This window comes from Pempheris klunzingeri, chromosome 18, assembly GCF_042242105.1.
Source record: "Pempheris klunzingeri isolate RE-2024b chromosome 18, fPemKlu1.hap1, whole genome shotgun sequence".
Lineage (NCBI taxonomy): Eukaryota > Metazoa > Chordata > Actinopteri > Acropomatiformes > Pempheridae > Pempheris > Pempheris klunzingeri.
The window spans coordinates 5,395,505-5,414,629 of NC_092029.1; the positions used below are offsets into that span (position 1 = coordinate 5,395,505).

Below are 19,125 nucleotides of genomic sequence, written 5' to 3' on the forward strand. Positions count from 1 at the left end.
CTCAACAAGCTATTTTGAACAAAGCCAGACAAAAGAGCTTATTTACATTCCAGTAGAAAGCCACCAGCAAAGGCCAATCATTGTAATGTAAATGTCTAACCTTTGTTACACTCCCAGGGAGAGCGCAGATCTCTATCATTTCACCCCTTGTCTCATCATACAAGCACAATTCTCTCTTGTAGCATATAGCGTACTTGAGATCAATAACAAGCGCCATGTGTGAATACATCTCAGTGGTTGTTTGATATTGTCACTGGGGAGCTCCAGGGGCTGCTTAAAAGCATGGAGGAGACAGAAACTAAGCTATTCTACCAACATGACTAATAATATTCAATTTGTTCCCAAGTGTTGCGCATTCATTTCGAAAAAAAAAAAAAGAAAATACCACACGTCGTCTCAAGCCCAACATTTCATATCCCAGTGAATTCTGCATGTAAAGCGCCACAGCAGACAAAAACTAGCTTCAAAAGTATTTTACTTTGAACTCTAATGTGTAATCATTTTGGGAATACAGAAGCTAATGATGTTAGACTAGTTTGTAAATTCAGTTTGCCAACATTACACTATTTAACACCTCCTATGTGCAGAATGCAGCTGAGGGTCAAAGAGTCAGAATGAGGGCAGGAAAAAGGTGGACTGCTCAGCCCAGGTGAGCTCTTGTACACAGGTGATACTGGAGACAGTGACAGTGACTGAAAGAAAGCAGCTGTTCATTGTAGCAGAAGGGGAACGGTACCGAGGGCCATCTTCACTGCGGTAGAGAGGAGGGAGCTCCAAATCAAAGCTCTCAATTTACTGCTCAGTGTTTTTTCCCCGACTCCTTACCTGTGGTCACGCGCATTGGGCAGTGACCGAAAAAAAAAGATCGCTGACACAAGCAGCCCGAGATGAGGTTCCTCCACAGGGTGGCTGGCCTCACTCTGTATGAAAAAGCGAGCAGTTCAGCAAACTGAGACTGCTCCAGTATCGAGCTGCTGTGCCTCTGCATTGACAGGAGCTCTACCTGAGGTGCCTCTGGCTATTGGGGCCTGACCACAGAGCAGGCCCACAACACTCAGAGGGATTACTGGCCCTCCAGGAAGACCTGGAGGAAGATGAAAGGGGGAAAAACATGGAGGCTGCTCTGTCCACACTGTTATAGAGTCAAGCCCAATGAGCGCCGCATCATAGATTCAATTGGGTTCATTATGATAATCGTTTAATATCATTTCAAACACATAATATATATTCAGTAGACCTTTTGGGTAGCAGAGGTTTCCTGTCTCTTCTTTCCTACTTTTACAATCATTTCATGCCCCCCCCCAGATTTATCTCACTACTGTTTGGAAGGGCCCGACCCCGAGACTGGGACTGGACTATGCTACCTGACTATATATCAAGTAGCTCCATCCTGACTACGTACAAAATAAAATGCTTGACACACAATATTGGATCAGTAATAAAAATCGAATCATGTAATATAAACAACTAAACTGACTAGGAGGGATTCAACATGCACTTGAACCAAGAAACTAAAATCCACAGGCGTGCTTTCAGCCATGACGTCATCAGCAAATGTTATCACACCTCACGTCTCACTGTGTAAAGTCAAAATCAACTGCTGAACAGACTGAAGCTTTGCTCTCCAGCCGGAGGGAGGGCAGACCTGCGGCTTCCTGGGTTATCACCCAGCAGCAACACACATGTGACCAGTCAGAGAGCAACGTGTGGGAGGAAGCGGAACAGGACAGAAGATGAGCGCGGCCTATGACTTCATGTTTTCTTCTTGTGAGTAGGTCAGTGAGGCACACTGGGTCTGTTGGAGAGTTTTTTAGCCAGTCCACTGCTGCCTTCACAGATGCTTCATTTCCTTTTTGTGCCGATGCGACACTCTTGGAATGCTACTGAAATAGATGCAACAGTCCGGCAAAGACGAGGTTAACTCAATCAGACAGCCTCCGCTTCCTAACTCTGCTCCCAAAGGAAGTTCAGCTCTCTCATAATAGGACAGGACTTGTGTTAAAATGTTAAATTAACTTTTCTTCTATTATTTATGACTGAGCATTTTGAACATCTACACTCATTATCTATAAAAGGGCTACTTTATGATTCATGCCTAAACTTTTGCTGTATTCAGTTTAATTAACTAACATTAACTGTCCATACAATGCATAGAATAGTTGCACAGACTTTGTCACTGTGAGGTACATGTTGATTTCTATTCTCCTTTGGCTTTCTTTAACCATTAACAGCACATTATTATCCCACCAGCCTCCCACAGTCACACTTGCTGATGGTTGTAGCAACCTACTCTCCAGACACTCATTATTCCTCCTACAACATTTCTTTACACACCTCAAGTTCTCAGGAAAGTACTTAAAGCCCTCTACTGAACCTCCAAAATCTCTGTAAAATAGTGAAAAAATGAAGGACAATCTGAACAATAGTCCGATAACATACACAGCTCGGAGTGTCCCTATCTCCACCGTCTCATAAAAACTTAATGCGTCCAAGCTCTTAAAACCCAGACAAGGAGAGCCCATTTCACCAGTAGAGAGAAGTTCAATTTCACTGCAGAACCTTCTCCAGCAAAAAAAAGGCTTCGCTTTTCCAAAGCCACTTGGCAGAAAAGTGAAATCCTATTAAATCTTTCAGCAAAGCTTCCATAAATATTGTGAGGGAAGTGTCCCGAGTCACACTTCTGCCTGTCTGCTAAAACAGAACACTGCCCACTTCCTTGGAACAGCTATTGTTGGCAGACAGTGGCTGGGTCACTGCCACTTTACAACCATCTTTAGGATACCAGAGAAGATATTTCAACTTTCTAAAAGCTACTTCATAACTATTGTCAACCTTCTGCATCTTGTGATCCACACAAACATATTGTTAGGCAGCAACACAACACTATTCCATAAGCACAATTACCCAATAGATTTCTTAGCACGTAAAAGGAGCACAACTGATAAACCCTCTCAAAAACAAGCCTTCACTGACAAATCAATGAGCCTTCTGAGAAACTCAGGAAGACTTTAAAATGATGACAGAAAACACACAAATAGTTAGTGGAAAAAGACTCACCTCTCTCACAGGTACTATCCCAGAAGCCACTTCCAGTACAGTCGCAGACGAAGCGGTTCCATCCCTCCTTACATACTCCGTTGTTTTTGCAGGGGTTGCTGTCACACTGTTTCCCCGCCGTCTTAGTACATGAGGACTTGATGCCGGTCACATTCTGGGACTGAGCTATCTGCCTGATGTCCTTGCTGCGTCCGTCGATGAACAGATCCCGCACGCACCCCACATAGCCGTAGTTGAGCATAGCGGTCCAGAGCTCAGTGGGGAGCACCAGGCCCACCCGGTTGTCGGGCAGACCACCCAGATATAGGTCCCCCTCCAGGTCTAGGATCTCGTTTTCCCCGCTAGCTGTGAAAGGAGTCCGACGGCTGTTTACTGAGATGATGCCTGGAGGGAGAAAAATCCATTATTAAATACTGGCCAAATACTAGACTGTCAGCATGTCATGCAATCTGCTCCTGTCACATGCTTTAAAATATCAGATTATATCACCTGTCAAGTGTCATGTTATACTGTTAGACCTGCCGGGAAACAGCTCTTGCTTAAAATCCTTAAATAACAAGAACTCCACTTAAAACACATGGTATGTAATGCCCTTTGTTTACAGTATTCAGCACTTCCACAAAATGACATTTTAAGACTGAACAAAAGCAATATTTTCAAACTGAATGTGCGACTGACAGTCTCGCTTTTTCTTCAAAGTGAGGACAAAGTTGAGAGTGACAGACAGAGTTTCGGTAATTTTGCAACCAAAAGCTCTAACAAATTGGAGGCGCAAGCAACCACGCGAGATGCGAAAGAGGCCAACAAAAATAACACAGCACGCCTCTGTCTGTGCTAAGATGTGGTCTGAGTAGGTGGAGGTGCAAACCTTTGTTTGGCAGTCAAACTTGCACTGATCACTGACTTTGTAACAGTCTCTCTAGGGGAGCTCTATTTGAGTCACAAAATTACAGAAAAAAGGGCCAGAAAAATAACAGCTTCACGGTGTCACTGTGTGTGATCGACACCTGCACGAGGAGCCCCAGTGCCACACGGTAAATATTTAAAGGGCATGTTCCAGTTATTCCAGATCTGTGCGCACACTGTTCAAATGCCTTTAGATAAAACGGATTTGAAGGCTTCTCAATGTAAAACCTCCAGATAATTAGCAAAACAAGGAAACATTCTTACTTTTACGGTGCACATGCATTAGCAACAGAACCGAATACAATCAAACCAACTCCACAGCTGCATTTGCAATGCGAAGATGCCATGAAAACAGATTCTGTCATTTATATTTTAAACAGATACAATTATGCTGCTGACAAAATCATTAGACATCATGTGTGATCTCAGCCAGACTCTATCAACACTGCTGCAATGTGGATTTTATTTCACAAAGGCTATTATTGGCTACAGATGGTTTAGTTGGTCACTTTTTTCTCCACTGAGTCACAAAGAGATCAAACAAATAAACAAACAGGAAAACTGTGATCCAAATTTAAACATGATTGACGGGTCTTTTAGCAAAATTTGCTGATGCTATTTTTAAACCATAAGTGAACCAGCAGAAATTTGGGTCTAAATCAATGATTACTTAATAAACCAAAAACATTAACTCAAACTTTTCAATTACATATGCATGCTGACTTATAATTCATGCTAATACTGTCTAATAATTACAGATTGGGCCTTTAAACATGAATAATTAAAGAAAGAAAGATGATCATTTCTTGGTGTCAAATATTGCCGCTCTATCAGGTCAAAAGATGAAAAGATCACTCTTCACACGACGCTCAAATGTAGCTTGTCTGAAATCCTTGTAATACACGTTCTCACATTTTACTTGTGTTAGATTCACCTTGCAGCCAGACAGAGCAATTCTGGCCATACAGTTCTGTGTGGACAAGAAATTTAATTCACTTGCAACTCGCATTAACATTTCACTCAAGCCACAAGTGTGATTATCCCTGTTCTTAACCGTTCCTCAGTCTGGTATCCATATATCTGTCTCATTCCTCTTTTTCCCTGTAAAAATCCTACTTTCTGCTCTGCTATCGCACTGGGGGCTGTGCCGGTGATTAATCAAAGCAGCAAGCTCTGACACACGGCTAAATTGGCTGCTCTAACCTGATATATAACACAGGGTGTAGTGCCGAGTTACACACCCAAGTTCTCTGGAGGATCCCACCTAATGCGGAGATTGTGTTGGGTTTGGAGCTCAAGGCAACACAAGTTTCTAACCCTTCTCTCTAATACAATCTTCCTCTAATACTTTCTGTGTATTTGGCCATGTTTTGAGGTCAGAGGACATTCAGATGGAAGTAAGAGAGGGGAAATAGAGTCAGTGGCTATCTAGAGAGAAGTATAACTTTATCCTGGCAATAAATCATTGCTGAAATTAATATATTGAGGAAGTTTACATTATCCTGGGGTTGTGATGCAGGAAAAAAGCTGAAATAAGCAGTAACGTGATTATAACTGGGCCTCTTACAGCTAGTGTAGCTCAGGTGTGACAGCTACAGTGAGTCTACAGTGTCATAATTATTCAAAGGGAACATGAATGTCTGTATAGTATTTCATGGAAATACATCCAATATTTGAGATATTTCAGTTCGGAACAAAGTGTTGCCACGACGACCGACCAACAATATAAAGTATAAACTAAAATACAACAAAGGCACTGCAGGAAATATTAGTCATTCTTCCCTAAGTATTTTAGGACATATTGTATGGGAGTGTACCTTTATTTCTCTTGGTTTGATTACTCTGCACTCTAGCAGTTTGTTATTCGCTTTGTCAGCTCTGTCTTTAAATTTATATATCGTATAGCTGAAGGCAACATATTTTTAATAGAGCCAGGAGTTCAGTTTCCAGATTGAAGTCAATCTTGATAATGTGTTTGTGCTTGTGTGTGAAAGAGAGAGGGAGACATGGCACAGCGACGTAAATGAGACCCCAGTTCGGTCCCAAAACACATGTTTTGGGGTCAGAGGACAACAACTAAACAACTTTAACAACCTGTGACAGTAATGTTAAACAGTATTGTTCAACGGAAATGTGTTTTCAATACTACATTTGGTAAACTGCATGGCTGAAAGTATGTAGGTAGAACAAAATCACTAGTCACTTTAGAAGCTATTTTTCTTTTCCTTCCCTTCCTCCTTCATCCCTTACCTGAGCGACCGTCTCTCTGTATGTCCACATGGTGCCAGGCGCCGTCATTGACCTTAGCCTGTGTGGCCTTGACCTTGATGGTGCCGGAGCCCATGTCTAGCAGCAGGTACAGCCCTCCATCCAGCAGCTCCACCGCAAAGAAGTCCACCTTGTTGTTCTTCTGGCCCTTCGAGTCCCGCCGGTCCTGGGCCTTGCCGTGGGTGAAGAGTATCAAACCGTTGGGCTCGGAGGTGCGGAAGTCAAAGGAGATGGAGCCCACGCGTTTGGTGTTCCATTTTGGCAAGGACAGGTAGGAGTCCGGGTTCTCGAAGTTGATGGGGTCGAGGGTGGGAACGTTTTCGCACTTGAAGACCACGTCACCCTGAAGTTTCATCTTGGGGTCCACAATGCGAGCCAGGCGGGACAACTCCAAGCGGATGTCATTGTTCTTGTACACCACCTGCAGAAGAAGTACACCAGTTAGAGACTTCTCATATACTCATAACCAACACACGTCATGTGTGAAGATGATGATTGTACCTCGGAGTCCTTTCAGAATTTTCTTTTTACATTTTTTAGTTTTTATTCCACAGCGATAAGGGATCATTTGCCAGCGCAGTGAAGTTTGAAAAATATTTATTTTCATGTGCATTAAATTGCACTCCATTACAAACTGTAATATTATGGCATCATATTCTAGCAATATTATATATTGCCGATTGGAGGACAGCTGAATCGATAAAACTAATATCCTCTAAGGTGTGTGTGCTTCAATTTGTTTCTCACTCGTTTTCTATTTCAACTTCAATTTATCCAAGATGAAAAGGAGATTGTACACAAATCCATGACTGTATTTTCATTTCGCTGACTGAGTGAAGCGTGAGAAGCGATAGCTAAATTATTAGTGAGTCGTTCCCTGTAATGTTCGAAAAGAGCAGTCTTCATGAACATGGGATGAAACCCCACAGGAGTATCTGTGACCCTGTGAGAATATACTCAATATTATACCTATTTACCCACAATACATTTGCTCCAACCTCCTAATCCACAAAAGTAGACAGCAGCCCCACATTATAGTAAAATACAACAAAATACCTATACCAGAAAAGGAGAGTAGAATATTGTCAATTAGAATCCATTGGGGTGGAAAATTAATGTTTTTTTCTCTTTTTTTTCGTTTCTGGGGAGGAAGACAGGCTTTTCTGGTATATAGGGCAGTGTGCGCGCAGGAAACAGCAACACTGTTAGAGGGAGCACAGCTGTCAGCAAACAGATTTCATTGCTGTGGGATTACCGATAATCCTGGAAGATTTGACAGTAAATCAACACAGGTGACCCGAGAGCCCGAGGAGGACTGGCGAGAGGGGAGGAGGGGGGGAGAAGAACTATGAGGAGAGGAAGACGAGCTGGTGAGAGTAAGGGCAGCAGAGGAGAAAGAAAACTGCTCAACAAAGAAAATATGTCAGGAGGCAAATAGAGAGAAAAAGATGGGGAGATCTCGAAGATTAAATGCTGTAAGGCCAGCATGCCACTGGCTTTGAAAATATGCTTGTGTGGATGTTTGTGAGCGTGTGAGCGTGCGTGTGTGTGTGTGTGTGTGTGTGTGTGTGTGTGTGTGTGTACAGTAGAAACACAGTGATGTAGCCGTCAATGTGGGCAATAACCACACTTAATCTCCAAAGCATGACACACAACAAAATACTCACCACACACTTTGTCAAGCACTTAATCTACTGGTAAAGCACCACACGACACTAATGAAGTTCACTTAACTTTAAATACAGCAAATGTAATCTACTCGCAACAGAGAGCTATACTAGCGATGCATAGAACTAAGGCTGTGAAATTCTCAGTATATATTACAATGTTATTTATGGGTTTACAAATAAGGTGCCATCACAGTAATAATGGCTCGTTTACATCTGCCTACAATGCAGATTGGTCTAAAAAAACATCAGAAAAGGGTGAAAAATATATCATTACTTCCAGACATACTGCTTGTTTTGTTGAACAAATCCCAAAGATTCTCAGTTTATTTAACAGAAGACAAATATAAGCAGAACATCGTTACAATTGAGAAGTTGGGACTCGAGATTGTGTGCCATTTTTGTGTTTCGAAAATAACTAAAACCATAAATTGCATATCAACATAATTGCCAGTTAATTTTCTATAGCTCTAACATTTGATTAACTAACTAATTATCTCAGCTCTATAAGGACATTTTCAGCACGAACCCAGTTAGAAAAAGCCACCCTAATGCTGCTGCAACATTTGAAATTACCCAAACAACTGTCAAAATCAGAGAGCTTTCTGAATTATGCTAAACATTAAATGAAAATGTTGCAGCTGCCCTGCAGCTCCAAATTCTTTTAGCTTTAACCATCATTACTGATCTCTCAAAACACTGATGTTTTTATGTGTTCTTCTGAAGCCAAATACCTTGCATTCCACTTTCAGTAAGCTTTTAGACTACTCTTGGGCAAGAGAACAAACTGAATATTACATGAAAAGAGAAAGAGAGAAGAAAAAATGCTTTAATGCTGCTCATTTGCAATGTAGAACGGTTTTAAACAGTGCTGTGATGGTCACTGTGCAGTTCTTGGACGTAAAACGTTCAAGTTTGCCAAAGTTCCAAAGTCTTTCAGACATTTTAAGCAGAATTGTTTAAGCACGGCAACAGTCATTAATCTCTGTAATAACCTTGCAACATAAGGTCTCCATCAGAGACACAACAGGCTGTCGTTATACCCTACTTGACTCACTCTCTACCCTCGTTTCCTTCGCAGTGGAAAGTCTTTACAAACGCTCCCAGACACTGCAATGTTATTCTGAGACAAAGTAATTTCACAATCAGCCAGCTCAAAATTTGTTTTGGGATTATGATTTTGTCTGTTCTGCTGCAGGCTGATCAATAAGGTAATCGAAATGATGTTATAAAAGAGGAACTGACTCTTGTTGCTATGTGTACCTCATCTTTTCCTTTGTTATGGCTGTGCTTTGCTATGCTATCCTTCGGCCTATCAACAGCCTTATGGGGCCCATTCATAACGTGCGCACAGGGGACTGTAACGACTCCATAAAGCTGAGATCCTCCATCTCTGCTCTGGGATGGTGTATTGATTGGGCCCTGGTAAGGGTGAGGGAAGGGCAGGTGGGTGGAAGCGCAAAGTGTGCATGCACAGACACGCACATACGTACACAATCTCCTCCCTAATCTACTTCAGATCAGTGCTCATGTCCTCTTGGCCCCGGCCACAGCTGCTGTCAGCTGATGATTTAGCCCCAGTGTTAATGAAGAAGCGGGGTAATTCCACTGAAGTGCAGTGAAGATACACCCGCACAGACACAGAAACACACACACACAAACACAAGGTGCTCACGGAGCTATGCAGAGGAAAGCTCTACTTGCTCGAACACACACACAAATATGACAAGTCATATGTACAAATACACAAACGCAACATCACAGACAGATCAATGTAACATTAGACAGTGGGCAAATATTATAACTGGATGAATGACAGAACTGATGAAACAAAAGATAGAGTATTCAGTAATAATAACTGGGGACCAACATGACTAATTACTATATCACAATGGCTGGGATGTGACAGAGCATCAATATTCTTAGTTCACCCAAATCACAATTCAGAATTTTGTCTGTTGCCACAGTATGTGGGCAAACAGGCAGCATTGGTTTTATACAGTGAGTTTTTTGAGGTGTTGAGACTTCTGCCACCAGCCAAATATAACGGAGGTGATGGAGTTTTGCTGCTCAAAATTGAAGAAATTCAACTTCAAAAACATAAGAGCAACATGTCTGTTGACACACAACGTCCCTTTTTCTTTTTGTGGACTACTGCGAGTAACCAGGATATTGTTTAATGAACAATTAAGACCTATCCATTTTTTCATATTCCATTTTATAATACTGTAAGCACAACATGTAAACTTCTATTTGCTGACACTGTATTGGTTTGGATGCAGCAGTTTCAGCAGTGGATATTTTGAATGTTGGCTTATCTTGACTCATAAAACCAAATCACTCTGCATCACTAAATAACCGCTATAGGGGCATGTGCAAGAATATATTTTTATGATTTGGGTGAAATGACCCTTAAATGAGGGAAAATAAAGGGGAAGCTGCAAAACTCGCTCAGGCAGGCAGATTCAGCTGTGCCACGTGATGCACTATTCATTGCGGCACATACAGTATCCTGTCAAGCACACACAGTGAGGCGTTCCATTCAGTCTGTCACATGAACTTGTTCATATCCTCCCTGCAAATGCTGCTGCTGCGGCTACACTGTTCAAAATGCCAACCATTGCCTTTACAGCTAATTTTGCTTAGTGCTGATGTAAGTATTGCTGAGAGTGACAAATACCAACTATATACATGTAGCCGTTTCACAAGGGTTGCAAAGGGTCAGAAAATTGTCTGGTTCTGATTGAGCGTGCTAATTCAGGAATGAATTAAAGCAGCCGTAGGAAGCTTTCATAAAAACATCTTTTTGTCCTTTGCTGAAACTTTCGCTATGTCCTGACAGCAGTGCATGAAATGGGTAATCACCTCCTCGTAGTGCTCCCAACGTCATTTGCAAGAATTCACCGTACCTGAAGGAAAATAACCAATCACAGCGGAGAGCATGCTCCCACTGAGTCAAATTCAATATCGTCAGCGGCAGCTTCAGGATTTCCATAAATTCACATAAATTCCTGATAATTCAAATGGAAAGTTTCCACTTTAAATATTCCTGGAATTCTGTAACATTACTCACAAGCAGTCAAACTGAAATGTAAAAATGAAATCCAAAACCGTTGAGGCAGTGAAAGAGTTTACACCAAAATTTGGAATTCATTTTAATCTCACGTTGGTCGCCCTGATTGAAATTCTGTGCAAATCTCAGATGGCCTCTAGCCTGAGTGACCACTGCATAGCTGCTGAATTAATAACAAACCAAAACTCTGCACAACACTCCATCCAAAACTCCATTGGCAGAAACGCAGCCCCAAACCTGCAAGGAACCTCCACCAGGCTTCACTGTTGCCTGCAGACGTTCATTATTGTACCGCTCTCCAGCCCTTGGGTGAACAAACTGCCTTGTGTTACAGCCAAACATTTCAAATTTTGACTCATCAGTCCAGAACACCTGCTGCCATTTTTCTGCAACCCAGTTTCTATGTTTTCATACATAGTTAAGTTGCTTGGCCATGTTTCCATGTCTGAGGTTTGGCTTTTTGGCTGCAATCCTTCCACAGACTTCTCCAGACACTAGATGGGTGTACCTGTATCCCACTGGTTTTTGCTAATTCTGAGCTGATGGCATTGCTGGACTTCTTTCGCTGTCAAAGGGAAGTAAAGATAATGTGTCTTTCATCTACTGCGTCTACGGTCCTCAGCGTTGCCCATTTCTTTGTACTTCTTCAAAGGAGCTTGAACAGCACATCTTAAAACCTCAGTCTGCTTTGAAATCTTTGCCTGGGAGAGCCCTTGCTGATGCAGTATAACTACCTTGTGTCTTGTTGCTGTGCTCAGTCTTGCCCTGCTGTCTGACCTGTGACATGAAACTGTCTTCCACAACCTCACCTTGGCAGCAGAGTTTGGCTGTTTTTCACCCAGTTTTAAGCCTCCTACACAACTGTTTCTGTTTCACTTAATGACTGCGTTTCAACCTACATAGATTGATGATCATTAGCACCTGTTTGGTATAATTGGTAGACTGGTAATTTGGAAGAACTGATGTTATTTTGATGGGGAAAGTGTGGTCGCACCAAATGCTGATTCAATTTAAATTTTTCTTCCGTTTCTTGTTTGCATCTTGTAACTTGATAAAAATAAACAATTAGATTTTATATTTTTGAAAGCATCGTTCCCCCATTTCCTGTCTTTGTGCCAAGCTAAGCTAACCATATACAGCAGACAGACATGGGGGGTATCAACCTTAAAGGAAGGAAGATCATGAGTTTTCATCTCTGCATTAAGCCTGGTTCTTTCAAAAGAGCATGAATGACAAAAAAAGTTCTAACTTTGTCAACATTATTTCTCTCATACAGTATGCTAGCAGTTATCGTGGGTGTAATTGTGTTCCATGGGACACTGACTCCAAGGAATTCATTAAGGTTTTTGTAATATTATATAATGTTGTGTTTTGAATTAGCCAGAATTTAGATGTAAATTTGTGCACAAGGTGTCACCTAGAGCCAAATGCTGTAAACAAACAATGTTTACCAGCGTCAGAGCTTAGCCTATAGGGGGTGAGGGTGAAAGGTGAAGGCATTTCATTAAAGTTTGAGGTTTGTACCCATCCATCACAGGCCCTCTAAGGGGACATTAAAAAAAGTAAAAATAATTAAAAGGACAGGGTGACATTTGCTTTGGTATTGGAGGGGAAAACAAACACTGCCTGAACATACTGTGGTGACTAACACAAAACAGATGACGACAATGTTCCTCTCAAATGCCAAATATTGGTCTTTTGCCCTCTCTCCTCTCCTTCTCACTCATCTTTCGCTTGATCTCCGGCCATATCAGCGTTCTGTGACTGTCTCCACCCACTGACATTCACCTCACCTGCACATGTCTTCTCCTGTGTTCTGTCACTCCTCTTTTTTTTATTTTTATATTGCTAACACCTTATGTCCTCGCACACTTGCTCCTCTGCTTGTTACTCATCATCTTCTACACGTACTCCCAGCCTGCATGCAGCTCCTCCTCTCTCAGCAGAGATGACGGCGCATGTGCCAGCCACCCCCACATAATGACACAAGTTACCACTACACAGCTCCAGTGCCGCCACGGGTGCCCTGTGACACCGGAAGGAGGGGCCGGATGGCGTGAGGGCTGATGAGGGGGAGGGGAAGGGGAGGTTGTAGAAGGCACTGACGGCATGGCACTGGAAACATCAGAGTGACCGGAGACTGAGCCGGGCGGCTGCCCACTGGCCCTTGGTCACGTGAAACCCTGCAGCCCACATGGCAAAACACGAGTGTAGGCGGTGTGTGTGTGTGTGTGCGTTGTGTATGGATGACATCCCACGTAGCCTGCGGGAGCAGATGAGTGCAGTGGAGACTGAACAAGAAAGAGGTTGTGATGGCAGCATGCAGCATCTCTTTTGTTGTCAGACAGAAGAGAAAGGGACATATTCGCTCACTGCAGCAACACATGCCTCCATCAGCTTATTCATCAGCTCTAAGTGATGCACTTTTTTTTTCTTTTTTTATCCGATAGTGAACAGAGACCAATATACACCAACATTCCTGCTTCAGGAGAATTTAAAGCGCTCAAGCCAGACATTACACACACACACACACACACACACAGTCAGACAGAAGTACTGACGCACTCTGATCTGAGCAATGGGCCAAACTCAACTGAATCATTCCCTCATTATCTGGGGATATTGAATCCAAAGGAAGAGGTGCAGGAAGGAATAAATATGGTGTAGGAGAGCAAGAAGGAGGCAGACAGACAAAGAGATGATGCATAAGGAGTGCACATATAAAAAAGAATGCACGTAAATATCCACAATGCAGCACATAGACACACTTTAAGTTGAGCTTAATACAACAACAAAAGAGATATTGCATACATATGTATCGGGGCGACTGCAAAGCAGGTCAGAAGCAGTTTGCATGGTTCTGGGTAGAAGTTGGCATCATGCCTGCTTAATGGAGCAACGTATGATGAATAGCTGAGGTTCAGACAATACTTCCACTACCCAACCACATGGTGAATCACCTCCATGATTCTGTGCACCCAACGCTCTCTGTCAAGGACCAACTCATGCTGAGTCATACTTGTTGGGATAATATTGGAAACACATAGAAGACACAACTGCCTCTGCATCATGGCATCATGATGAATATGCAAATGCTTTACATGAATGAATTGGCCTCCTTAAAATTGCACCAATCAATATTTTTACAATGGGTGAGTGCATGTAAAGTGGAAAAGGGTTGTTTGTAGTGATAAACTGTGCACCAGAGATGAACAAAGAATTATAGTAGAGTAAAAGAAATATATATCATGGTTAGAATAAAGGTGTTTGCTCACAAACAGTGAGTATATAGTGATCACTTTTAGATATTGGAAGGTAGGTGCAGATATGGTAATGAAGCACATAAATAACTTCCAATGTCATGTTTACAGTTATATAATTCTGTGTTCATGAATTAACAATTAATTGCTAAGTTAAATACTGATGCAACTACTAGTGTCTAAAAAAAGCTTCAACAATAGAACTACCTCTCCCTGACTTAAACATGGTGGGTCCAGGAGCTTTTCCCTTATGGCCATAATATAAGTAAGTAAGTAAGTAGTATGTTTAGAAACTTCATTTTATTTTGATAAGGCAAATGTGTTAGCAGTGTTTAGAGTGCCTATAAAAATATGTACAGCTGGCAAGCCTGCTTGCAGTACTGACCTAAGGTGCTCATTTATGTTTCATGCTGTGCTCTGGACTCACTTCCATGGCTGTCAAGGCCTGCAAATCAAAAAATCCTCCCATTGTGCGAGAGCACAAACATAAATACAAAAATGGCTTGAAATGCAAAAACATAAACAGGAGGATTTTCATCACATGGTGTATGCTGAGGTTCGTTTGATCATTCTTTCTTGCTGCACACCAGGTGGACCATCATAGTGTTAGTTCACCCATAATTCTTTGAGTATACATTAACAAGTAGTGTGAGGTATTTCTTATCCTTGTTTTAACTAGGCCCCTTCCTTTCTATCGTGTATCACTGGGGCACTGTCATGTTTAATTGTACACTGGAAACCACAGACTGAAAGAAAACAATCAACTGAGCCAGTTTCCTCGAGACAAAACACACTTGGATCGTTAATGATCACAAGCACATTCGAGTGAAGCCAAAGCTCAGGATATGTTAACTATTTATTCATGAGGCCTAGAAATGTATGCTCTGTGTATGTGTCTGTGTGTGTGTGTGTGTGTGTGTGTGTGTGTGTGAGAGAGAGAGAGAGAGAGAGAGAGAGAGCAGTTTGAGGATGGACAGGGATGCATTAGCCAACGTGGTAATGACTGGAAGAACAGTGGCCATAGTGTCGCAGCTGAAACATAAAACAATGCAGACAAGGTGACTTTCACTTAGCTATCATCCAAATGTGGTTGCTTTTGTGTGTGTGTATATGTGTGTGTGTGTGTGTGTGTGTGTGTGTGTGTGTGTGTGTGTGTACTCTCACACCCTCAAAAGAAGAGAGTGTAAAGTGGTCTGATGGAAGCTAATTTGGCTAAATGAAAGGCATGTTGGACAGCGCTCGACTGAGCTTGGCAGTGCATCACTAGACTTATTGGCTCTTGTCAAAAGTGAGGAGGTTGTGATGGAAAAACGTCCAGAACGAGAGGGTGGAGAGGGGCCAGCCCGAGATATGAGACGGTTGCATATTATGTCCCTAAAGTAAACTTTAGATTGCAACCAACTGAACACCCCTTGCCTCATCCCTCCTCTTCCAAGGGTGTGAAAGAAGCTACAGTGAGCGCTCCCTTGCTTTTTCTCCTGATGAATAGTCAGTATGACCCTCCATTTGTCACAACATAAAATTATATTCCTCCTCATTCTTTTTCGTTGTCTTCCAACCATCAAATTTTAGCTGTCACTTCAATGTAAAAGGGCAAAAGGCCCTGTTTGTACCATTTTGGGCTACTGTAGAAACATGACAGTGCCTCCATGGAGGAGGGCCAGCTCAGAGTAGATATATGGGGTTCATTTTAAGCCATTGAAAACATAATTCTGAATATTATATTCCATTTCTGCCAACAGATCCTCCTAAATCCTAAACATTACACATCTCAGTTTAGTAGTATGTTCAGTTGGTTCAGTTCAACTTGTTACGTTTAATTCGGTACAAAACTAGATGTAAATAAAGCACTTTTAAGAGGGTTAATAGCTAATAAGAGTTATCACACCATGATTGTTTCTGTGGCTTTTGCTGTCTAAAAATACGATTTTAAACAAGGAAGTAGCATAGTGTGCATTACAAGATTGTTTCGTCAACTGCTGTTTCAAAGGTCAAGAATTAACTGTGATGCCAAATATCTACTAGTATTGGTTTTGAGTTTTGAGTTTTATCTCTGTGATCTTGTCTCGCAGAAGTTGCAGAAATTGTTGATTGAAAAGTGAACTAAGATGATCTGTTTCTATGGTTGAAGAAAACAAATATTCAGGCAGTAAATTTTATAAGCAAAATTATGCTTCTCATGGATCTCAAGTTGTATTAAAATGCTGTGGAACTTATTAGGTGCTATGGTAAGAAGATGATGTTGAAAGTATTGTTCCAATTAACTATGCTTATGTGTATTTAAGGTGTCTGGTGCACTCATTGATACGCAAACTAAAAGCATTTCTGTAGGCTGATATGTGATCCATGCTAAAAACGTTCATTGGTTTCTTCACAGAATAAAAACATGGGGGATCAATTATTGTTCACAGTGTGGAATTTCCCCCATTTCATATGATCATATGATTGTTGAGTACAGAAAAGCTGCAGCATTCTCACATTAGGTTTCACCTGTGTTTTAGACACACTATGAAATCATATCCTCATATAACTTCCCCAGACGTAACTATATCTGCCATAACAGCAAAGCATGGCAACAATTTCTGGACACACTGCAATCGTCTAGAGAGACCATTCTTTTAATACTGTAAGAGAGCTGTCAAAGACCACAGTTTTAAATGTTATCACTCAAAAAACACCATGAGAAAAACAAACATCTACATGCTGGTAGATACAGAGGACCCACAGACAGAACATTGCCAATGCCACTCTTCAAAATGCTACTTGAACAGCAAGATAAAATCACTGATAATGGGAATATGAAGTATAGTTTCCAATTAAAGCAATGCTCCACACTGCAGCACATCAGAACATGAAGCTATATCTAAGATCGCTGCTAAATTGCAGAAATCGATGTAGTTTTTTTTACAGCTCAGAAGATCCACTAGTCCTCCCTTTATTATCATTACTTGCAGCAGAATAAGTAATGGTGAGAAAAATGTAAATAACAGTGCACTTAACATATTTCTCGGCTCTACTCACAAGCTCAAACAGCCAGCAAATACATTATACTGTAAATGTCCAAAAACAACAGCCCTTCTTCCTATTTCATCACAGGTAAATGTTTCTTTCAGATTGCTGCCCATTGGGAGGCATTTTAGCGGCACACTCAAGCTGATGCTGCAAATTACATGTGACACAAGCAATTTTGGGATATTTTCTCACATACAAACTGCAGTAAGTGTTATGAATTAGATTAACCGAGGGAATATTGAAAGTCTGATACTTCCTCTGCCGACTCAGCAGCTTTAATTGATAATGCAATTTTATTTTCACTTCCTTACCCTTCCTTCCAGGGAAAGTATGCTGATTATTATTTTTGTCCATATCTAAAGCAGCTGCACTGGCTGAGTAAATACTAGGCAAGCATCTGTGCTGTATATGTGGCTGCACATTTATGCACGACAGCAGTAACAGTCCTGGAACACTGAAAGATTTAATGCAAAGGCAGGTATAACACTGGAAATGGAAATCCTACATATTAGACTAGTCATACACCTGTTCTCTATCTGTATTCATTTGTGTCACTCTTACCTCTCTCAGGCAGCCCATGAAATTGTTGCTAACTGGAGATCCAGGCAGATCCGCAGTGCTGGGGCTCCCACCCACGTAGAAGAAATCGTCGGAGCCCAGCATGGTGTAGTCTTCTTGGGTGTAGCCAGTGGTGGTGAGGATACCATCAACGGAGATAGTCACCTGTTGAGGGGTAACACATAGCCAAAGCCAAGCCATTACATTCTGGGATTAGATCCCGTGCTGTGTATAAAACACACCTCCTTCCTTGGTCTGCATTCGAAATGAGCTTTTGGAACTTTCTTTAGGTACCTTGAAGCGATTGTTTTAGACCAGACAGCGTTTGGATTTTGTTAATGGAATTTTTGCCGTAGGATTCACAGGACAGGTAAAGAAAATATGGCAGAGGCATATTTTCTTTATCTTTGATGGGGGTAAGAGAATGGATCATAGGTTTGGTTCTGAAACTTCAGGTTGGGGGAGGGTTAGTACAGTGTTCAAACCAAGGACAAATTGATTGCACTTGTCTTAGGTTTCGGGATTTATCTGGTAACTGCAGACACACATGTACAGTACACACGTATGTGAGCACACACACGCACACAAACACACACGCAGGCGAGCACACGCACGCGTACACACACACACACACACACACACACACACACACACACACACACGTACATTCATTCTCACACCATCTCACATTCTCCCCTCTCTTGCACACATCTACATCTATATATCCACGCACATGCAAAACAAAGGGAGGCTTTTCACACCACATCAATGTGCAAACCAAGGTCATCACTGTTAGAAGGCAAATTAAACACACTTAATTGGACATGTAAGGGAATAAGTGGATCGATGGTGCCATACAAAGCTGCAGCAGGCCAGGGTGCAGAGGCTCATGCACAATCATAACCAGAGTCCATATTCAAATACACTCTCAGAATAGCTGACGCTGATCTCTGATCAGGTTTAGCTCAGGTGTCATGGTTATATTTTCAATGTCACTGGGCCAGACCGATAACCCTAGATCAGTGTGCTTATTCTTAGAAATGTTGTGCATATGGGCCCAGGGGCAAGGGTGATCAAGGTTAGCCAAAACACAAACACTACTTTCACTAGCATGCTACAAAAACACACACAGGGAGGGCAGAGTGAGTGACACAGTGATAGGTGGAAGGTGAGTGAGTGAATTAGAGTGTTAGTGGTTATTCTGGGTGACAGGGTTGAGGTTCTATGAGTTTGGAAGGTGAGAGGTCAATGAGGTGTGGGCATGCCATGCGCCATAGTGAGTTGGAAACAACTGTCAGAGCTCCCGCAATGAAGGTTAAGGGTT

The 19,125-nt window shown here is 41.9% G+C and overlaps 1 protein-coding gene across 1 annotated transcript in view; it reads right to left on the bottom strand.

Moving 5' to 3' along the window:
- LOC139217463 (neurexin-3b) overlaps positions 1–19,125 on the bottom strand; it is a 254,786-nt gene that overhangs the window by 174,789 nt on the left and 60,872 nt on the right. The window contains exons 7-9 of the mRNA XM_070848766.1: positions 17,805–17,966; positions 6,214–6,652; positions 3,058–3,441 (exon numbers count right to left, since the gene is read on the bottom strand). Coding sequence (XP_070704867.1) covers positions 3,058–3,441; positions 6,214–6,652; positions 17,805–17,966 — 985 coding nt within the window. The remainder of the gene's footprint in view (positions 1–3,057; positions 3,442–6,213; positions 6,653–17,804; positions 17,967–19,125) is intronic.